At 49.5% G+C, this 16561-nt stretch overlaps 2 protein-coding genes across 2 annotated transcripts; one reads left to right on the forward strand and one right to left on the reverse strand.

Annotated features, from left to right (window-relative positions):
• Nucleotides 1-2960: 2960 nt before the first annotated feature.
• Nucleotides 2961-8877, reverse strand: WFDC5 (WAP four-disulfide core domain 5). The gene is made up of 4 exons (XM_036902177.2): nt 8635-8877; nt 3946-4083; nt 3717-3857; nt 2961-3361 (listed from the first exon to the last, which is right to left on the reverse strand). The coding sequence occupies exons 1-4, from the start codon at nt 8714-8716 to the stop codon at nt 3357-3359; spliced, it is 366 nt and encodes a 121-aa protein (XP_036758072.1). The 5' UTR covers nt 8717-8877; the 3' UTR covers nt 2961-3356.
• Nucleotides 8878-14212: 5335 nt separating this feature from the next.
• Nucleotides 14213-15855, forward strand: PI3 (peptidase inhibitor 3). The gene is made up of 3 exons (XM_036902176.2): nt 14213-14372; nt 15192-15461; nt 15697-15855. Exons 1-2 carry the CDS (start codon nt 14285-14287, stop codon nt 15458-15460), a joined length of 357 nt encoding a protein of 118 aa, XP_036758071.2. The 5' UTR covers nt 14213-14284; the 3' UTR covers nt 15461; nt 15697-15855.
• Nucleotides 15856-16561: the final 706 nt, after the last annotated feature.

A 16561-nucleotide genomic window follows, 5' to 3' on the forward strand; every position in this document is an offset into this window, starting at 1 on the left:
TATATATACATGTTATACATATACCAAGTATGTTTTAATCAACTGTTAATGTTCCTAAGGCTTCCAGTCAACAGTAGGCTATTAGTATTTGTTTTGGGGAGTCAGAAGTTATACATGGATTTTTGACTGTGCAGGGGACTGGTGCCCCTAACCCCTGCATTGTTCAAGGGTGAACCGTGTATCAGTTAGGATTTAATGTAGCTGCAAGAGCAGAAACTGAGCCATAGTGGCTTCATTGGAGAGGAGTTGCCTATTTTCAGCAGTCCAAGGCTGGTGCAGCTGCCCACGAAGGGCACTGAAGGCCTGGGCTCCTCGTCACTTACTCTTCAGTCTTCCTGTGGGGCTCTCTCCTTGTGGCAGATGGTGTCAGCACTTTGCCCATATCCCCTCGGGTCCCCTTCTTTACCACTTGAAGGAAAGGGTACGCTTTCCCTCCTGAGAACTGGGATTTCCATCTCTGCTGGAGTCTGCCATGCCCACACACAGGGCGAGTCTGAAATGCTGGGAATTAATGTCCCCCAACCTATTGTTATAAACTGATGACTGAGGAGTACAGAAGCATAAATGCTCCAGCAACCTTACCCCACAGGGTCAACTCTGAAGAATCACTTATATTTGTCTCTGGAAGACTTTACTTGATGTCACACCCTTACTGGCCTCCTTCCTTTCCTGATACTCATACTTCTTCACTCCCATACCCATTTTTCCTGGAAGCATTTCCAAGACAACACTATCCTATGAATCTTAAAGATGTGCTTCTGGGGAACCCACCTAACACAATCTTCAGTTACCAGAGAGCTGTTCTAATTGCAGCAGCCATGTTCCAGGAAGGATGAAGGGTGAGTGGATAACAGCAAAAGGCTGCATCTGTCTCATTTGTTAGGACAACAACAGTTTTTCTGGGAAACCCCTCCTAGGGAAACTTCCCCTAACTTCTGATTGCCCAGTCCGGCATCAGATGGCCATCTCCAGCTGCAAGGGAGCCTAGAGAGGCTAAATATTTGTTTAATTTACCTTAAAAAGTTGAACTATAATGTTCTTATTGTAAATCTTAAATTCAGCTGAATTAAGTTTTCACAAATTTATGTGTCCATGGGACTGCTACCCAGGTCAACATACAGAATGTCCCCAGCACCCCAGTAGCCATACTTATTGGGGGCACCCAACAAGTATGTAAGTTTTCACATCAGACTACTTGGAGCTGTAGTCTCTATCTCAGCTCTATTGCTTATAAGATGTTCAATTTGGCCAAATTAACCTTTATCGTGCCTCAGTTTCCTCATATGTGAAATGGGGAAAAATAAAACCTACATAGTAAAGCTGTGTGGAATTAATGAGATTATGTGTAAAGTAGTTAATTTAAATTAAAATTTAATGGCACAGGGTAAGTGCCCCATAATTTTAGCTGTTACTGATTGTATTAATACCTAAGGAGGAAATAATACGGTTTCATCCTGGTTACTTCACCTCTTAACTGGATAAGTCACTTATTTTAGAGCCACTGTTTCTTCATGTCAAATGGGAATAACAATTCCCACATTTCTCGGGGTTTTAGGATGGATGAATGAAACAAAGCTTTAAAGTGTGTGGCATAGAGTGAGCATTTGCTGAAAAGTAGCAATCTATCTGTTAGATAAGCTCTTACTGCTATAAATTTGTAACAGCAACTCCTAAATCTCACCAGCTTCCTATCACAAACATTTATTTCCCTCTTGCAAGTTTAAGGACTGGCTGGGACAGCTGCCCCAGGTGTCTTTCATCCTGAGACCAGTGGCTTCTGGACCAGCTCTTGTCACGCAGAGGACAGAAGCTCCAAGAAGTTTCATGCCTTGAAACTGGCACTTGCGCCCACATCCCATTAGCCAAAACAAGTCTGAGGTCCAGGCCCCAAATCACTGAGCGAGGGATGTATACTCTCCCCCTGGGAAGCCATGGGAAGGGTGGGGAGAAAAGAAGAAATCGGGGCAGGCAGTACAATGTTCTGTATTATTCGTGTTAACCTCCTGAGCTGATAGATGGGGAAACAGAGGCTCAGAAAGAGGAAGGGAAATTCCAAGCTCAGAGGAAGTCAGTGACCCCCAGATTGTTTTCCTTCTCTCCCAGGCCTGCCCTTGTAGCCATATAATTCACATTTGCTGCTTTCGAGTTCAGGCACTGAATCCCACGAGAAAGGCTATGGCAATGAGGAAGGAAGTAAAATTCTTTCCATCTTCCAACAGGGCAAAGAGAAGCCTGGAAGGTGACTCACCTCTGACCACACTGCCAGGTCAAGGGAACAAGGGAAGTAGACCCATGATTCCCAACTTCACCTCCAAGGCTGGCCACCCAGCCCCAGAGTCTACCAGGGCACAAGAGGAGGCCCAGCACATAAAGCAGGCAGCTGTCTGCCTGCCTCGTACCCTTCCTCAAAGCAAGTCCTGGGTAAATGGGACAGTCAGGAATCTGGCTGCCTGGGTCCAGGAATGTCCCTTGCGGTGGCTGGCTGTCATTCCCTCATTAATCCCCCCTCCCCCCATTAGGCCCTGAATACAGACCAGGCCCTTGAGAAATTAAGGCAAATAAAGTACCACCCAATGGTGGAGACAGACCCTCCCATAAATAATGGCATCCCAGCTGTTCAAGCAACATTTCCCAAAATGTGGAGCAATTTGAGACGACCTGAGGGGTTACCTGGATGCAGCATCATACAATGTTGAATCTGACATGATTCAGTTGAGTGGAACTCAGCTGTTTTCACAGTACTTGCATTTATAATTTCATAATCTCTGTGGCAAGTGTTCCTGCTTATCCAATTTATAGTAGTGGTTTCAAGTTTTTCCTTTGAAATAAATTTATTTATATACAAAAGTGAGTCCATTGGAAGACAAACATTGGATAAATAGTAGGACAGGAAATACACAGCTGTCATGATGCTATTCTGCAGGTATGGTGCAAACAGTGGTGGGAGTATTTAAATAGACTTGTGTTTGGAACATACATTCTGGGTGGGTGGGCTGCCTGGGGGAGGGCCCAGGACTCCAAAGAGGGTCCCCCTGAATTAGGCATTTTAGGTGGAAGAAACACCTGTACAGAGAGATATGAAAGTAGGTGTTAGGAAGGGCAAGAAGCTCAGTGTGGCAGTGGACAGGGCGATAGGAGTCCTTTGAGGTTTGGGTATGGACCTTGGGCCCAGGAGGAGAAACCAGGGCTGGATGGGCTGTAGGGGAAGTGACCGCAGATGAGGATTTTTCGGAGGGTTGGAACTGCAGCAGGCAGAAGTGGTACTGTCTGGGTGGCAGGTCCTGGGCTCCCCATCACCATGTCTTCCTGCTGGGAATCCCACCCCGATGCTTGGAGCCATGGATCCGAAACCAGAATCAGCCTAAGGAGAGAGAAGAAAGGATGAATCTCCTCCCCTAATAGGGCTCTGGATTCTGGGCTATGTGCCAACCCAGACTCCATCATCTCAGCGCTGGGGTCCACTAAGGGCAGGGCTCCCCACCCTCCTTACTGCAAGGGCAAACTGCAGCTCACCTGTGGTCCAGGTGACACAGCAGGTTCAGTAAGAGACCCATTCCTCCATCTTCCTAACAGGACCCTCCCACCCCATCCACTTCCCAGTTCTGGCCACGGGAGGCCCAGGGGAAGACGGGCTGTTAAGCTTGATGACCTGGAAGGAGATCTGAGCTGGGGCTCAGAGAGGGGAAGACCCCGGCTGGGGCGTGGGGGAGCCGTACCTCTGGTAGGGTTTCTGCAGTCCCGGCCACAGGCGCTGAGGCAGCATCGTTTGGTGCCAGAGCAGTCTGCATCCTTGTGGCACAGATGCTGCACAGGGCTGAGGCAGCGCAGTCGGTCCTGGGGGCAGCTGCCCTGCTTCACTGCAACACAGGGCCTTGGTGAGCCCTGCCTGTGCCTGGCCTGGGCCATGGGGCGTGGGCACTCAGCAGGGCGGCGAGGGGCACCTACCTGAGACCTTGTGGACACACTGGCGGAAGCAAGCGTGGTAGCAGCACTTCATCTTTAATGGACACTGGCTGTCGTCCACACACTGATCGGGCGCCACTAAGCAGGGCCCATCATCCGGCGGGCAGGCCCCAGGTTTCTCTGTAAGAGAGCCCCCCCAAGTCGTGCAGAGTGACATCATAGGCGCTGACCTGGTGAGTTCCCCACCCCTTTCTCGCCTGCCCTTTGGCAAGTTATTTATTTACTGATTTTTCGGGTGGACTTGCTTTTATTTATTTATTTCTCACGTAACATTTTTATTGAGTGTAATTGACAAATGTTATATTCATGTTACATGTACAGCTTAGTGATGTCACATTTGTGTATGTCGCGAAATGATCACTGCAGTAGGTCTAGTTCACATCTGTCACCACACATGGTTACACATTTTTTGTGTGCGATGAGGACTTTTAAGATCTACTCTCAGCAACTTTCAAATATACCGTACAGTATTATTAACTAGTCGCCATGGGGTACATCGCATTCCCAGGCCTTACTTATTTTATAACTGGGAGTCTGTACCTTTTGACCCCTGTCACCCATTTCACTCACCCCCAACCCCATGCCTTTGTCAACCACCAGTCTGTTCTCTGTATCTGTGGAAGTGAGGTCATGTGGTATTTGTCTTTCTGTTTGACTGATTTCACTTAGTGTAATGCTCTGAAGGACCATCCTTCTTGTTGCACATAGCTGGCAAGTTCTTGTTGACTGCAAGCCTCAGTTTTCTGTCTGTGAAATGGGAAGCTGAACTCCTTCCTCTCAGGGGTGGTTTGAGACTCAGAAGACATACACGCTAGGAAAAAGCACAGTGCAAAATCTCCTCCTGAGCCAGCAACGCTGTGGCTGCTCTGGGCCCTGCCGGCTCTCTGGTCTCATCTGCTGCAGTCCTCGCATGTGGGGGCTCCTGACCCACTGCACGCCGCTGCTCTTTGAGGTGCCTGCTGCTGCTGTGCCCTGGGCCTGGAGCTCTCTCCTACACCCGTCGGTCCCGTTTCAGCTGGAACACCACCTCCTCAGCAGGCCTTACTTCTCTGACTGCACATTAACCAGGTCAGCCCCCACCCCACCCCTACACACTCCCAAAGGACCTTCCCTTCAGAGTTTGTGAATCTGCATCTATTTATCTGCTTCTCCCACTTGGCTGGAGGCTATGAGACTGGACCCCCTGCCTGCTTTGCTCACCATCAGGCTGAAGGACAGCCCTTGGTGCAAAACACTAGAGGCTCATTGCCTATTTGAGAGAAAGGGTTTTAAAGGGAGATCCGGCATCACAGGTGTGCGCGCTGCTGCCAGCCTGCCACACGGTCACACAGGCCAGTCGGCCACACCTCCATGGTGCTCGCCGCTGTGCAAGCGGCACTGTTTCAGGGGCCTCTGTCAACTAGGCCTTAGAGGTGGTCCTCTGAGGGGCTCTAGGGCGTCCTATATCAGAGCTTGCCTAGACCCTCTTCTCATTAGGATTTCGGGCCGCTTCTAGATGTGACGCAGAAGGCTTCCTCAGTATGGTCCTCCATTTAGAGGGAAAGGCCTGAGAGGGGCAGTGATTGCCCAGACGCACAACAGTTCTGAGCCCTCGTCTCCCAGGGCAGTGCTCCTGCCGACCTCCACGTGCCTCTGCTCTGGCCGCCACTGAACCCTGGGTGTGGGGACTGGTCCTGGCCTTCACTTCAGTCTCTCATCTGAGAAAAGGTTCAGGAGCCCCCAGCGGCAGCTGGAACCAGTACTGGGACCTTGTGCCCAGCTTTCCCCTCCATCCCTGTTCTGATGCTGGCCGCACAGCACACATAGTAGGCACCTTGCCCGCACAGTACTTGCTCAAAGTCAGTTTCAGTTGTTTGATGGGGTTGGCTTGCACTGAAATGCTGTCCCCTGCTGGGGAAAGAGCAGCTTAGCCTGTGAGGAAGCCCCCTACTCTGATAAGCCCCTCCCCAGGCTGGGCATGAGAGGGGCCCCGGGAGACTCTGGGGTCAGAGTGCAGTCCTGGCCTGAGATGCTCAGGCCTTAAGGAGGGGAGCTGCCTGAACTCAAAGTGGGGTGGAGCAGAGCAGGTCAGCTCAGAGCCAGGAGAGCTTCTGGGAGGAGGGGCTGGGAGCTGAGCCTTGAGGACAGGAAGAGGGGATGAGAACAGACATTTCAAGGGGAGAGTTGTGGCAGCAACAGTGTGGTGGTGGGAAGAGAAACCTAGGGTGTGCAGGGCAGTGCAAGAGGGCCTGGTGGGTTATCTGCCCATCCCAACCTGCCGTCCAGAGCCAGGTTCACCGCTCATAGTGCATGTCACACACACACACACCAACAGCCGTATGGGACGTGCATGTCTCACGGATATGTAGACTCAGAGAACAAGAGAACCATTCCCAGATAGAGTCAAATATATATATTGATACACACAGACATGGACGCTTATAAACACTCAAATGTGCAAACACAAACTTAGATGTATACACAGAGTTATCTGTGGGCTTAACCATATGAAGTTGCTGATACTCAATTTTTTTTGTCTATAAGAGTAGCAATTTCATACAGTTTGATCTATCTATATATATATATATATGTGTGTGTGTGTGTGTGTACACACAGACGCACACATCCAGACCTATACAAGATAGTTATATATATGTATGAACACAGATAGTCATACATGTACATATGAATTGGGACATATATACATAGTGAAATGTACAGGCCTACTGTCATATATGCATGCCTACACATGTAAATATACATACACAGAAATTATGCACACTCTCAGACACTGTCATATATATAAATGTATATTATATGTATGAGTATGAACAGAGATATAAATATGCATACATCATACACACACAATTCTATGCACAGAGCTACATAGACATAGGTTATTCACTAATACAATATGACCACTGAAAACATTTGTTAGGTACTTAGTATTTAAAAGGGACTGTGCCAACCTCTTTATATCAGAGGCACCCAGACATAGATTTGAGTGTGTGTTGTGGGGGGTTGTATAAACAGAGGTCCTTGGGCCTCCACAGGCAATAAACCAAATTTCCCTCCCCTCAGCTCTGTCACTTTCCTCCATTGCCTGAAATTCTGCTGACAGCCAGACAGATGTCTCCCAGGAGAGAATTAGGGACAGTTGGGGGTGGAGGTGTATGTGAACTGGGTGGGAGAGCAGCCGTACCACTGGGCCACGAGAGGCTCCAAGCAGGCACCAGCTCCCACCTCTGGGCAGCTCGGCTGGGTATGGGGGGTGTTCTCTTCCTGTGCCCCCAGCAGTTCCTGAGTCACCCACTTAGGCTGCACTTACTGTGTGCCAGGTCCTACTCCTCAGGACACCATTTACTCCTGAGAAAGAGGCATGAAACCTCATTTTACAAGTTGGGAGGGTGAATCTTCCTGATTCCAAAGACCTGCACTCAAATGCCACCCTTGACTCTAACTCAGAGTCAGTCTTTGGCCTAAGTCAAGTGGTATCCCATTGAGCCCTGGTTTCCCCATCTGCAAAATGGGGATAAAAATCGTCCTGATCCCACAGCATCTCAATGAGGAGGAATGTGGTGATGGCGTATGAATCACAGCCAGCACAGAGTCTCGCCTCGGAGCTTGCCAGCATCCTTGCCTCCTCAGTCCGCAGGTCTCTGAGTACTCTCCTCCCCAAAACAGCTCATGCCTCAGAGGAGAGCCCTGCCTCTCAGGAGGGCGTATGTTAGGCTGGAGGGGCAGAGAGGATGCAGGGAACTGCTCCCCTGTGGAGGAAGGGACCTGTCCCCATTACTGTCACCTCCCCTCAAGGAAGGGCCCGGGCTTCACAGACGTATGTAGGTCAAAGTGTTCCAGCCTTAGAATGGGATGGAGGCAGAGGCCTCGCCCAGGTGGGGAGGCACCTGTCTAGCCACTCCAGCAGCCCAGCTTCCCTGGCCTTGTGGAGGAGGTGGGGGAGAAGAGAAGGTAGAGCTTCCTCCCCACAGATCCCAGGTCCCAGAAGCCACACTTGCTCCTCAATTCCGGAGTCCCTTCCACAGACTGGGCTGGCGGGGAGGGAGGAACTGAGGACAGCCACAGAGGGGCCGGGGCCAGACCAGGCCTGGGCTTCTTGGCCACAGAAGATGACAGAAAGGGCCTCTTCTCCCGGGAGACATCTGCCTGGCTGTCAGCAGTGGAGGAAAGTGGCAAGTTGAGGGGAGGGACGCCTTGGTTTTTCTTCCTGCCACACAGACTCACAGATCCAGCCACCTCCGTGGAGACAGGGAAGAGCAGGGACTGGCCGGTTCGCTCCCCCCCCCAGAGGGACAAGACATGTGACCCCTCACATACAGGCACATGGGCTCAGGCACACACATCTGCCTAAGTCAGACCTAAGTATACATGTGCGGACAGATTGACGCAGAGGAGCCACCACACGGGTGCACGTGTACGCGGAGTCAGGTGCACACACTCCCACACGCCGACACGCAGACAGGCTCAGACAAGCACTCAGAAACTGGCAGCAAGACATTTACAGCACAGACACAGGCCCAAGAACAGGCACAGATGTACAAACAAAACACTGGCTGCTGGAAGCACTAAGAAGCAGGCTTCCATTGCCCCACACACACAGGCACTGCATTTCTGTCTCCCCCAAACCCTACTCTCCCCACAGATGGGAACCACCTGGCCCCTTCCCAAACTCACCTCCCTTCCTCGTGCCCGAGGCAGCAGGCAGCTGGATCCCCAGAGCCAGGAGGGCCACCAAGAGGAAACTCTGGGCCGTCATGTTTCTGCTGCCAGCACCAAATAAGGTCAGGCCCAGGGGCCTCTAAATTACCACCTGCGGCCCCAGAGAGACTAGAGCGGTTGGGTAAGGGGAGGAAGGAGAGAAGGTGGACAGAGTGACACCTGTCTGCCTTGTTCTGACCCCACCTGCTGCCCAAGAGCCTCAGAGCAAGGGTGTTTGTGCAAGAATGGAGATGGGTGGGGACTGGTTCTGGGTGTTGGGGATTAGGATCCAGTTCTGCCCGTATTGCTGACTTGGGCTGTGATCTTGGGCAAGTCTTCTCCCTCTTCGGACCTCGGTTTTTCTCATTTGTGTAAACGGTGAAGATTGTTGAGTCTGATACTCCTTTTCCTGGCTCTCTAAGATCTTGAAGCCCCAGCAACGACTCAGGCAGGGGATCATAGTCAGCCGTAAATGGCAAGGAGGGGCTTGCAGAGTTCTGGATGTCTAGGAAGTATTTGGCTTAGGGTCAGAGCTCCCTGCTGGAGAAGGCTGGCCCAGGCTGTGGCCATCAGCAAGGCCAGCCCTGGCCTCTCCTTTTGGGTTCCCGTGGATGGAGGCAGAGAGCTCCCCACCTTTGGTGAGATCACCTCTAGAGGCACCTGGTAGAACTGCCCTCCATGTGGGGCTGGCCCAGCGGTCTGGTGGATGGAGCACAGGTATTGGTACACCAAGGTGGCTGGTCACAGCAGATCTAGGTGGCTTCTAGGACCCCTTTCCTGGACTAACAGATCATGAGCAAAAGATCATCTTAGCCAAGACCCCATCTTAATTTTCACATCATTTGGCTCCTTCCTGCATTGGGTGTTAGAGGCAGCTGGGGTTCCTGGTCCTAAGGAGCCCCAAATAGAAACCCCACTAACCATAATACCTTATCAGGACTGGAGAAGATCAAGGCCATCCTCTCCACCCTCCCATTTGAGAAATGAGGAAACTGTAGGTCAGATACAGTAGGAGGCTGGCTCGAGGATGCACAATTAATTGCCAACTAGCTGGGACTTATGTCATTGCCTCCCCAGGATCCCCATTCAGTTCCTGGGCCTAGGAAACAAGGCATTACCTCATCTGACTCTGAGAAAGGAAGAGGATATTCCAGTCCAGGACAACTCTCACAAACAGGAAGTTCTTCTTGGGCTTAACTTGAATCACTCATGCTGTCTTCTAAGCTCTCAGGAGAAGAAGGACCTTATATTCTATGAGCTGATGTTACTTTTGAAATTCTAGTATCCTGTTGGTAACTTCATTTAGGAGAATTTTATGAGAACTTTGCTTCTTTATCTTTCATATTTCCCATAGATGAACATTAGCTCTAGAGGCTTGATGAGGTTCAAGGTCAACTGTCATGTCAAGTTCAGGTGTCAGGAACACTTCACAGGTGATGCTGTGGGCTTCATATCACATCACCTCAGGAGGAACTAGGGTTTCACCAACCCACTTTTAGTGTGGTAAAAATAGGTTAATGCATTTTAGGTGGTGTCTGCAAATACTTCCACTGTAGAAGCATGTTTTCCTACTTATAAGAGCAAATAGACTGTGGGGTGATAATATGGCACCCAGTCAACTATCCGATCTCAGATTCCCACCTAATGATTTTTGGTGGATGATCATCACTTGAATCAATGATTTCATTGAGGGCTGCAAAAACCCATTGGATTTTTATTGTGATAATATTTAAGGCATAAAGATGTTGGCCAAGATGGCCATCTTTATCTTGTGGAGGCTCCCTGTTTAAGAAGAGCATATCTTTGAAAGATATTTTTTTATTGTGGAAAATTTCAGTCTATTTTTTCGGATCTTTTTAAAAATGCCATTTAGTGAAGTTTTATAGTTTTTTATTTTTCAGGAAAACTGTACATTTCTAGATGCATTTCTTTGTCGGTATTGTATGTATTTTGATAATGTTGAATAGGGATTTTTTTTTTACTACTAGGTTTTCTAACTAGTTGTTGCTAGTATTTAATAATATGAATTACTTTTGGCCAGAGAATTCTTGTAATTATTTAACCTTTCTCTCAGCTATATGTTTGCAGAACTGGGAAAAATAGTGCCACCTAGAAGGTTAGTAGAGTTACTGAGACAGTGCATATGCTGTATTTGGTACAGAGCCTGAGACATAGATAATGTTAACAGTAGGAATCACAGTTGCCACTTATGGTACCTTTTAATTTGCCAGGCCTGGAGGTCAGGCACTGGTCCTGACTTGGACCGGAAGCTGCCCTGCTGTCAAAGTTCTAGCCCAGCCCAGCTTGCCTCCTTCCCTCTGGCCTGGAGAAAGGGAAGGGGTGGGGCCAAGGGACGGGCTTGTGTCTTCTTGGAGGGGCAAGAAGAGGCATCGACTCCTTGTTTGCCCACCCCCACTCTTCAGCCTCAGCTTCCCACCTCTACTCACCACAGGGAACCAACCCCCAAAAAGTTCAATCAAAAAAGTCAACTTCAGAGAAAGACAAGTGCTATGGAATTTCACTTATATGTGGAATCTAAACAAACAAACAAAAAACCCCCCATCAAATCATGGAATAAGAGATCAGGCTAATGGTTACCATGGGAGCGATTGGAGGAAGGTGGTCAAAAGGCATGAATTTCCAGTGATGAAATAAATATTTATTCCTAAGGATGTAACATACAGCAGGGTGACTAGTTAACACTGTAGGAAAGCAGATGCTAAGAGTTCTTATAAGGAGAATTTTTTTTCTTTTTATTGTTTCTCTATGAGAGTGTTAATTAAACAAGCTTTACCCTGTTGTCTTTTAAGATTTGCTACTCATTTCTCCTTTTTAAAAATAGGCTTTTTGTATGATTTGTGTGATTTCCATATTTCTTTCTTATTTTTAAAATTAGTTGGTTTTTCACGGGACTAGCTGTTGGAAGGAGTATCTTTTAGCTCAAGGGCTCCCTCCTCTGCTGCTACAGTAACAGGCAGTTTGCTACATAGATTTTTTCTGATTCTTAGGCACTAGTTTGAAACATCGGCCATTGCGGCTTAGACACATTGCTCCAGCAGTTCAAGATGATACCCTCTCTCATAAATACACCTTCTCTCCCTGATGCAATTTCTTTTTCTTTTCTCTCTACATCTCCCAGTCCTTCTGTCCTACTTTTCTTGGCCACATGTAGCATGGTTTGTAATAGCAAAAGATTGGAAACAACCCAAGAGTGCAGCATGTGGGTTTATAGAAAGCTAAGGTAGTCCATAAATGATTTATTGGGAATCTTTAAAATACACACACACACACACACACACACACACACACACACACACACACACATGAAATCAACAGTCAACCGAAGGAATAGAACATTACCAATAACCCAAAACTTAAGCCAACCCAAGTGCATCTCACCCATCCAAAATAGTTCTTCCCTTACTTCCAGAGTTAACCACTAACTATCCTGAATGTCATTTTTATAGTCTCCTCATTTTTATTTATCTCTTTTTGAGTTTTACAATACAACCTATTATTACTCTTGGTTTTGAGACTTATAACAAGCATATAACTCTAAATATTTTCTTTCAAGACTTAACATTTTTCATTCAACATCATTTAAATGAGAGTCACATTGTGACTGTATTTATATTTATAAATGTTATAAATATATTTACATATAAATATAAATGGCTATATTTCTGTATTTACAATTGAATGATGTCTAATTATATTAATACACCTTAACATATTAATCCTTTTTTTTTTATTGGTGTTAGTGGTAATGTGGGGTGTTTCCAGTGTTTCATTATTAGAAATAGTACTTTTTTGAACACTTCTGTGGATGCATCCTGGTAAACTTAGTCTTAAGTATATACTTAGGAGTATAATTGCTGGCTTATAGATTGTGCACATGTTTAACTTCACTAGCATGATTCCAGACTGATTTTAAACTAGATCGCACCAGGGTGGACTCTTACTAGTACTGCGTGAGAGTTTCTTTTCTCTACAAATCAGTGAGAAAAAGATACACGACCTAATGTAAAAATGGGCAAGGTAGCAGAGAATCCAGGAAAGTAGTTACCTCTGGGGAGGAGGGAGATGGGAGCAATTGGAGAGGAGCACGGATCAATAGGGCACATACACAGGAAATATTCTCCTTCACCTGGCAGCTGAATACGCACTGCCCATTTCAGTAATATTCTGGAACGAATATAGGTATGTTCCGCACACTTTTTTGTTTGTGTGATTTATTTGGCAATGAGCATTTTTTAAGTGGCCCAGACTCGAACTTGCTGACATTTGTTTCTATCTCCCTAATGTTTCAACATTGGTAGGCATGCGGTCTGAGTCCCAAGAGACAAAGGAGGCAGATTGAATGAACCTGTTTTCTATTCAGTAGTTAGTCAGCTTTCTTTGCTCACTCTGAACTCAGCTACATCACTTCCGCAATTCAGGTTCTGTCTGTGGCACACCCAGCTTTTGGGTATCAATTTGTATTACTCTCGACTTTGGTAGCCATGACAAAAGGCTAACTCAGGCTAGCTTAGGCAGAAAGCCAATTTATTGGGTCATAACCCAACCGTGGGAAGGGTGTGGGAAGAGCTGGTCTCAGGGTAAAGGGGAATGAAGGACTGGCTGGACCATCAGAATTCTCTTGCCCTCTTTTCTCTGCTTCTCTCAGTGTATTAGATTCATTTCTAACACCTTTACCCAAAGGAGAGACTCCCCCCCTCTGCTCAGTGTCCATTTGTACAAAGGGCTTCAGTAGGCCTAAGACGCAGCCGCCAGGACACACACACACCCCACCCGCCACCCAGGACCGGCACCAGGCTTTCGTGATCAGCCTTCCCCATGGGACTCCTAAGTTGATGGTACAAAAAAGGAAGAGTTCTTCAGAAGAAACAGAGCTGTTCTAAGGAGGAAAGCGTCTGTATATATACGTATATAAAGCTTATGTATATATGCTGTAGATGTCCACCTTGTGGGTTTCTCTCTTTCACTGCTGTTGCGAGGGCATCACCCATGCTCCCTCCTGCCTTCCTGCTGCACCTCAGGGACCACGTGTGATACAACAAAGGCAGCGGTCAGGCCCTAGACTTTCAAGGCAGATTTGTTTTTGAGAGTTTTTCTGGGGGATAGGGGAGGAGGAAAAGAGAAGGAAAGAAGAGCCCAGCTTGATTCTGGGAGGGACACCCTGTTAGGGCAGGTCTGCTGGGCCCTGCAGGGGCAGAGGCGAGAGAGCACCCTGGCTCTCCGGTCAGAGCCCCAGACCCGCCGCTGACTCGCCGAGTGGCCTGGGTTGGTTCCTCCTCTGGGCTTCATATTCTGCCTGGATATGAAGGATGTGATGGTGTTGCTGCTGCAGGCCAGCCCGCCTGCTTCTCTGTGAGCAGATGGGACAGCTGCCAAGGTGTTCAGGGGAAATGCAGCACAACCTCTGTTACTTCTCCGTTTGACTAACCATCCGGGGAAAGCCCCAAGGTCCCTCCCAGGATGGGGGTGAATGTTTCCTGGTAAAACTAAGTAAATGTAGGTCTTGTCCCTGTAAAACCACAGACCCGCCCCTGCCCCCGGGCCAAGCTGGGCTGCATAAAACTGGGGTTGGCCTCGGCGGCGCCTAGCCTTACGCCTTCCTGACAGCATGAGGCCCAGCAGCTCCCTGGTCCTGGGGCTGTCCCTCCTGGGTGTCGTCTTTGTGACTCTGGTGGCACAGGCAGCTGTCACAGGAGGTGAGCGGACATGTGGCCTGCTGGGACTGGCTGGGTTGAGGGGAGGCTGTCAGGGGCAGCCTGTGGCATGGCAGAGCTGGGGCCCACGCTTCAGCCTAAACAGCAGCTTGCACCGTGCTCAGAGAGGGAGGGAAGTTGCCCAGCGGACTTCGTCCCGGAACCAAGAGATCAGGATTGTTGAGAAAGAGGCACTGTTGCCTAGGGTGTGGGTACCTGTGCAGACCGGGCAGTGAAGTGAGGAGGCCAGGAATCTGGGTCATGGGCGTGGGGCCTGCTCTCTGCCTGTCTGCCCCATAAAAGCACCTGAGTAACCAGCCCTTTACAAGGAGGTTATGAACCAACAGGTCCACAGAAACCATGTAGTTTGAAGACCCCCCTTTCCTCGGGACGTCACGGAGCCGTAGGGAGGGCTGGCGAGTGTGCAGGCAAGCGCCAGAGTAGGATGGAGCCTGGAGCCTGGGTCTCCTGCTGTGTATCTTGGGGCTCTTTTCCCTCCACTAGGTTTCCTCAGAGATGACCGTGTGTCCCTTCACCCCTGGGAGTCACTCTAGCCTGGCATGGCTCCTGATAGCCCAGGACTTGGAATGGAGGGAGGGGGAGGAAACATACACCTGAGGGAATGGTGGTCCTGTGGACATGTTCCCCAAAGCCCAGGGCAGCCTTCCAAGAGCAAAGACCTGAGCTAGCCCTGGCAACCCTCCCCATCTCAGGTCATGGTTTGGGACCCTGCAGGGAACAGTGGCTGGACCCACAAGAAGGACTGGATAGTTGAAGCAGGCACACCGGGTCTAAACGTGGGCGCTTTGCTTCTTTCAACAGTTCCTTCTAAAGGCCAAGACACCGGCAGCAACCACGTTCTGGTCACAGGACAAGATGCGTTTACAAGCCGAGATCCCGTCAAAGACCAAGGTCGACGGGAAGTCTCCATTAGGTCTCCAGTCTCCACTAAGCCAGGCTCCTGCCCCAACATTCTGATCCGCTGTGCCATGCTAAATCCCCCCAACAGGTGTCAGAGTGACGCTGAGTGCCCAGGGGCCAAGAAATGTTGTGTGGGCCCCTGTGGGCTGGCCTGCTTGCACCCCCAATGAGGTGAGACCAGGGAGGAGGAGGTGACCCTGAGGGCACAGAGAAGGCCAAGCGCTGGGGAAAGAACCCAGGTCGGTGGGAGAGAGGATACAGGGAGGTGATGGAGAGACTGACCGGGTCTTGGAGGCTATCACCCGGATCCCACAAAGGGTGGCCCGTGGACTCGATCCTGCCTCCCACTGCCTCTGAGTGCGCCGACCCGCTGAGCCGTGTCTCTGCCTGTCTTCTCTCCTGCCAGGTGGAGCGTGTTTTTGCTGCACCTGTGACGCCTCCAGGGCCATAAGCCCTGGTCCCAGTGGCACTCCCCCCTGCCACACTGCTCATTCTCCCTCTCACCCAGCGTGCCCAGCCTGGCCTGCTGGTCTCATCGAATTTCCAATAAATACCACTTCTGCTCTGTTGGCTTCTGGCTCCTATGACTTCTGGGCCCCTGGACGATCCTGGGAGATGGTGTGGAGCTGGGACTCCCTCTTTCCCCGTGGAGAGGGAGGATGCATGGGAGCTGCTCCTGGTGTGTGAAGTCAGCAGGGACAGGAACAAGAAACCCATTGGTCTTAGTATTAGACATCCAGTGACAGTCACAGGAGCTGGAGTCTCCGTTTCACCAGGAAATGGAAGTTGGAAACTTTGCCTTTGGCCTCAGGCCAGGGAAATAGAAGACAAAATGTTGCGTGAACTGGAGGCCATTTCTTTTCCTTTCCGACTGGTCCCAGTCCTGGTCTGGCTATTGTCAGCCCTGCCAGTGTGACCACCCAGTCCTGGTTGCTAAACCTGGAGCTCCCTCCTTCTTTTCCTTTAATGTCTCCCTGGGATTTCTATCTTCCGAAGAAGACTTAGAAGGACAGAGGCTGGCAACCCCTGCCGTGAAGCATGTCACCTGGGGGTGCCCGAGCTGCCCCATTAGCACACCATCCCTTTGGGCCAGCCGCTGTCCTTGGGCAGCTTTCTATTGTAAGAAGTGAATGAGGAGGCAAGACACACCAAGTCCTGGACCTTTAGTGTGAGCAGTGTTCTGGGAGACACCCAAGATGGTCAAGGGGCAGACTCGAGTGGTGAAGCGCCTGGAGGCATGGGGCAAGCACCCTTGAATGACCTCAGGGCTC

This window comes from Manis pentadactyla, chromosome 5 (genome assembly GCF_030020395.1).
Source record: "Manis pentadactyla isolate mManPen7 chromosome 5, mManPen7.hap1, whole genome shotgun sequence".
NCBI classification, from domain to species: domain Eukaryota; kingdom Metazoa; phylum Chordata; class Mammalia; order Pholidota; family Manidae; genus Manis; species Manis pentadactyla.

Excerpts from the sequence above, each read along its gene's own strand:
- WFDC5 (XM_036902177.2), bottom strand. The coding sequence starts at position 8,716 with ATGACGGCCCAGAGTTTCCTCTTGGTGGCCCTCCTGGCTCTGGGGATC. Across the intron at positions 4,084-8,634 it reads CTCGGGCACGAGGAAGGGAG|AGAAACCTGGGGCCTGCCCG; the intron begins GTGAGTTTGGGA and ends GCTCTCTTACAG. Across the intron at positions 3,858-3,945 it reads GTGTGTCCACAAGGTCTCAG|TGAAGCAGGGCAGCTGCCCC; the intron begins GTAGGTGCCCCT and ends CCTGTGTTGCAG.
- PI3 (XM_036902176.2), top strand. The coding sequence starts at position 14,285 with ATGAGGCCCAGCAGCTCCCTGGTCCTGGGGCTGTCCCTCCTGGGTGTC. Across the intron at positions 14,373-15,191 it reads ACAGGCAGCTGTCACAGGAG|TTCCTTCTAAAGGCCAAGAC; the intron begins GTGAGCGGACAT and ends TTCTTTCAACAG.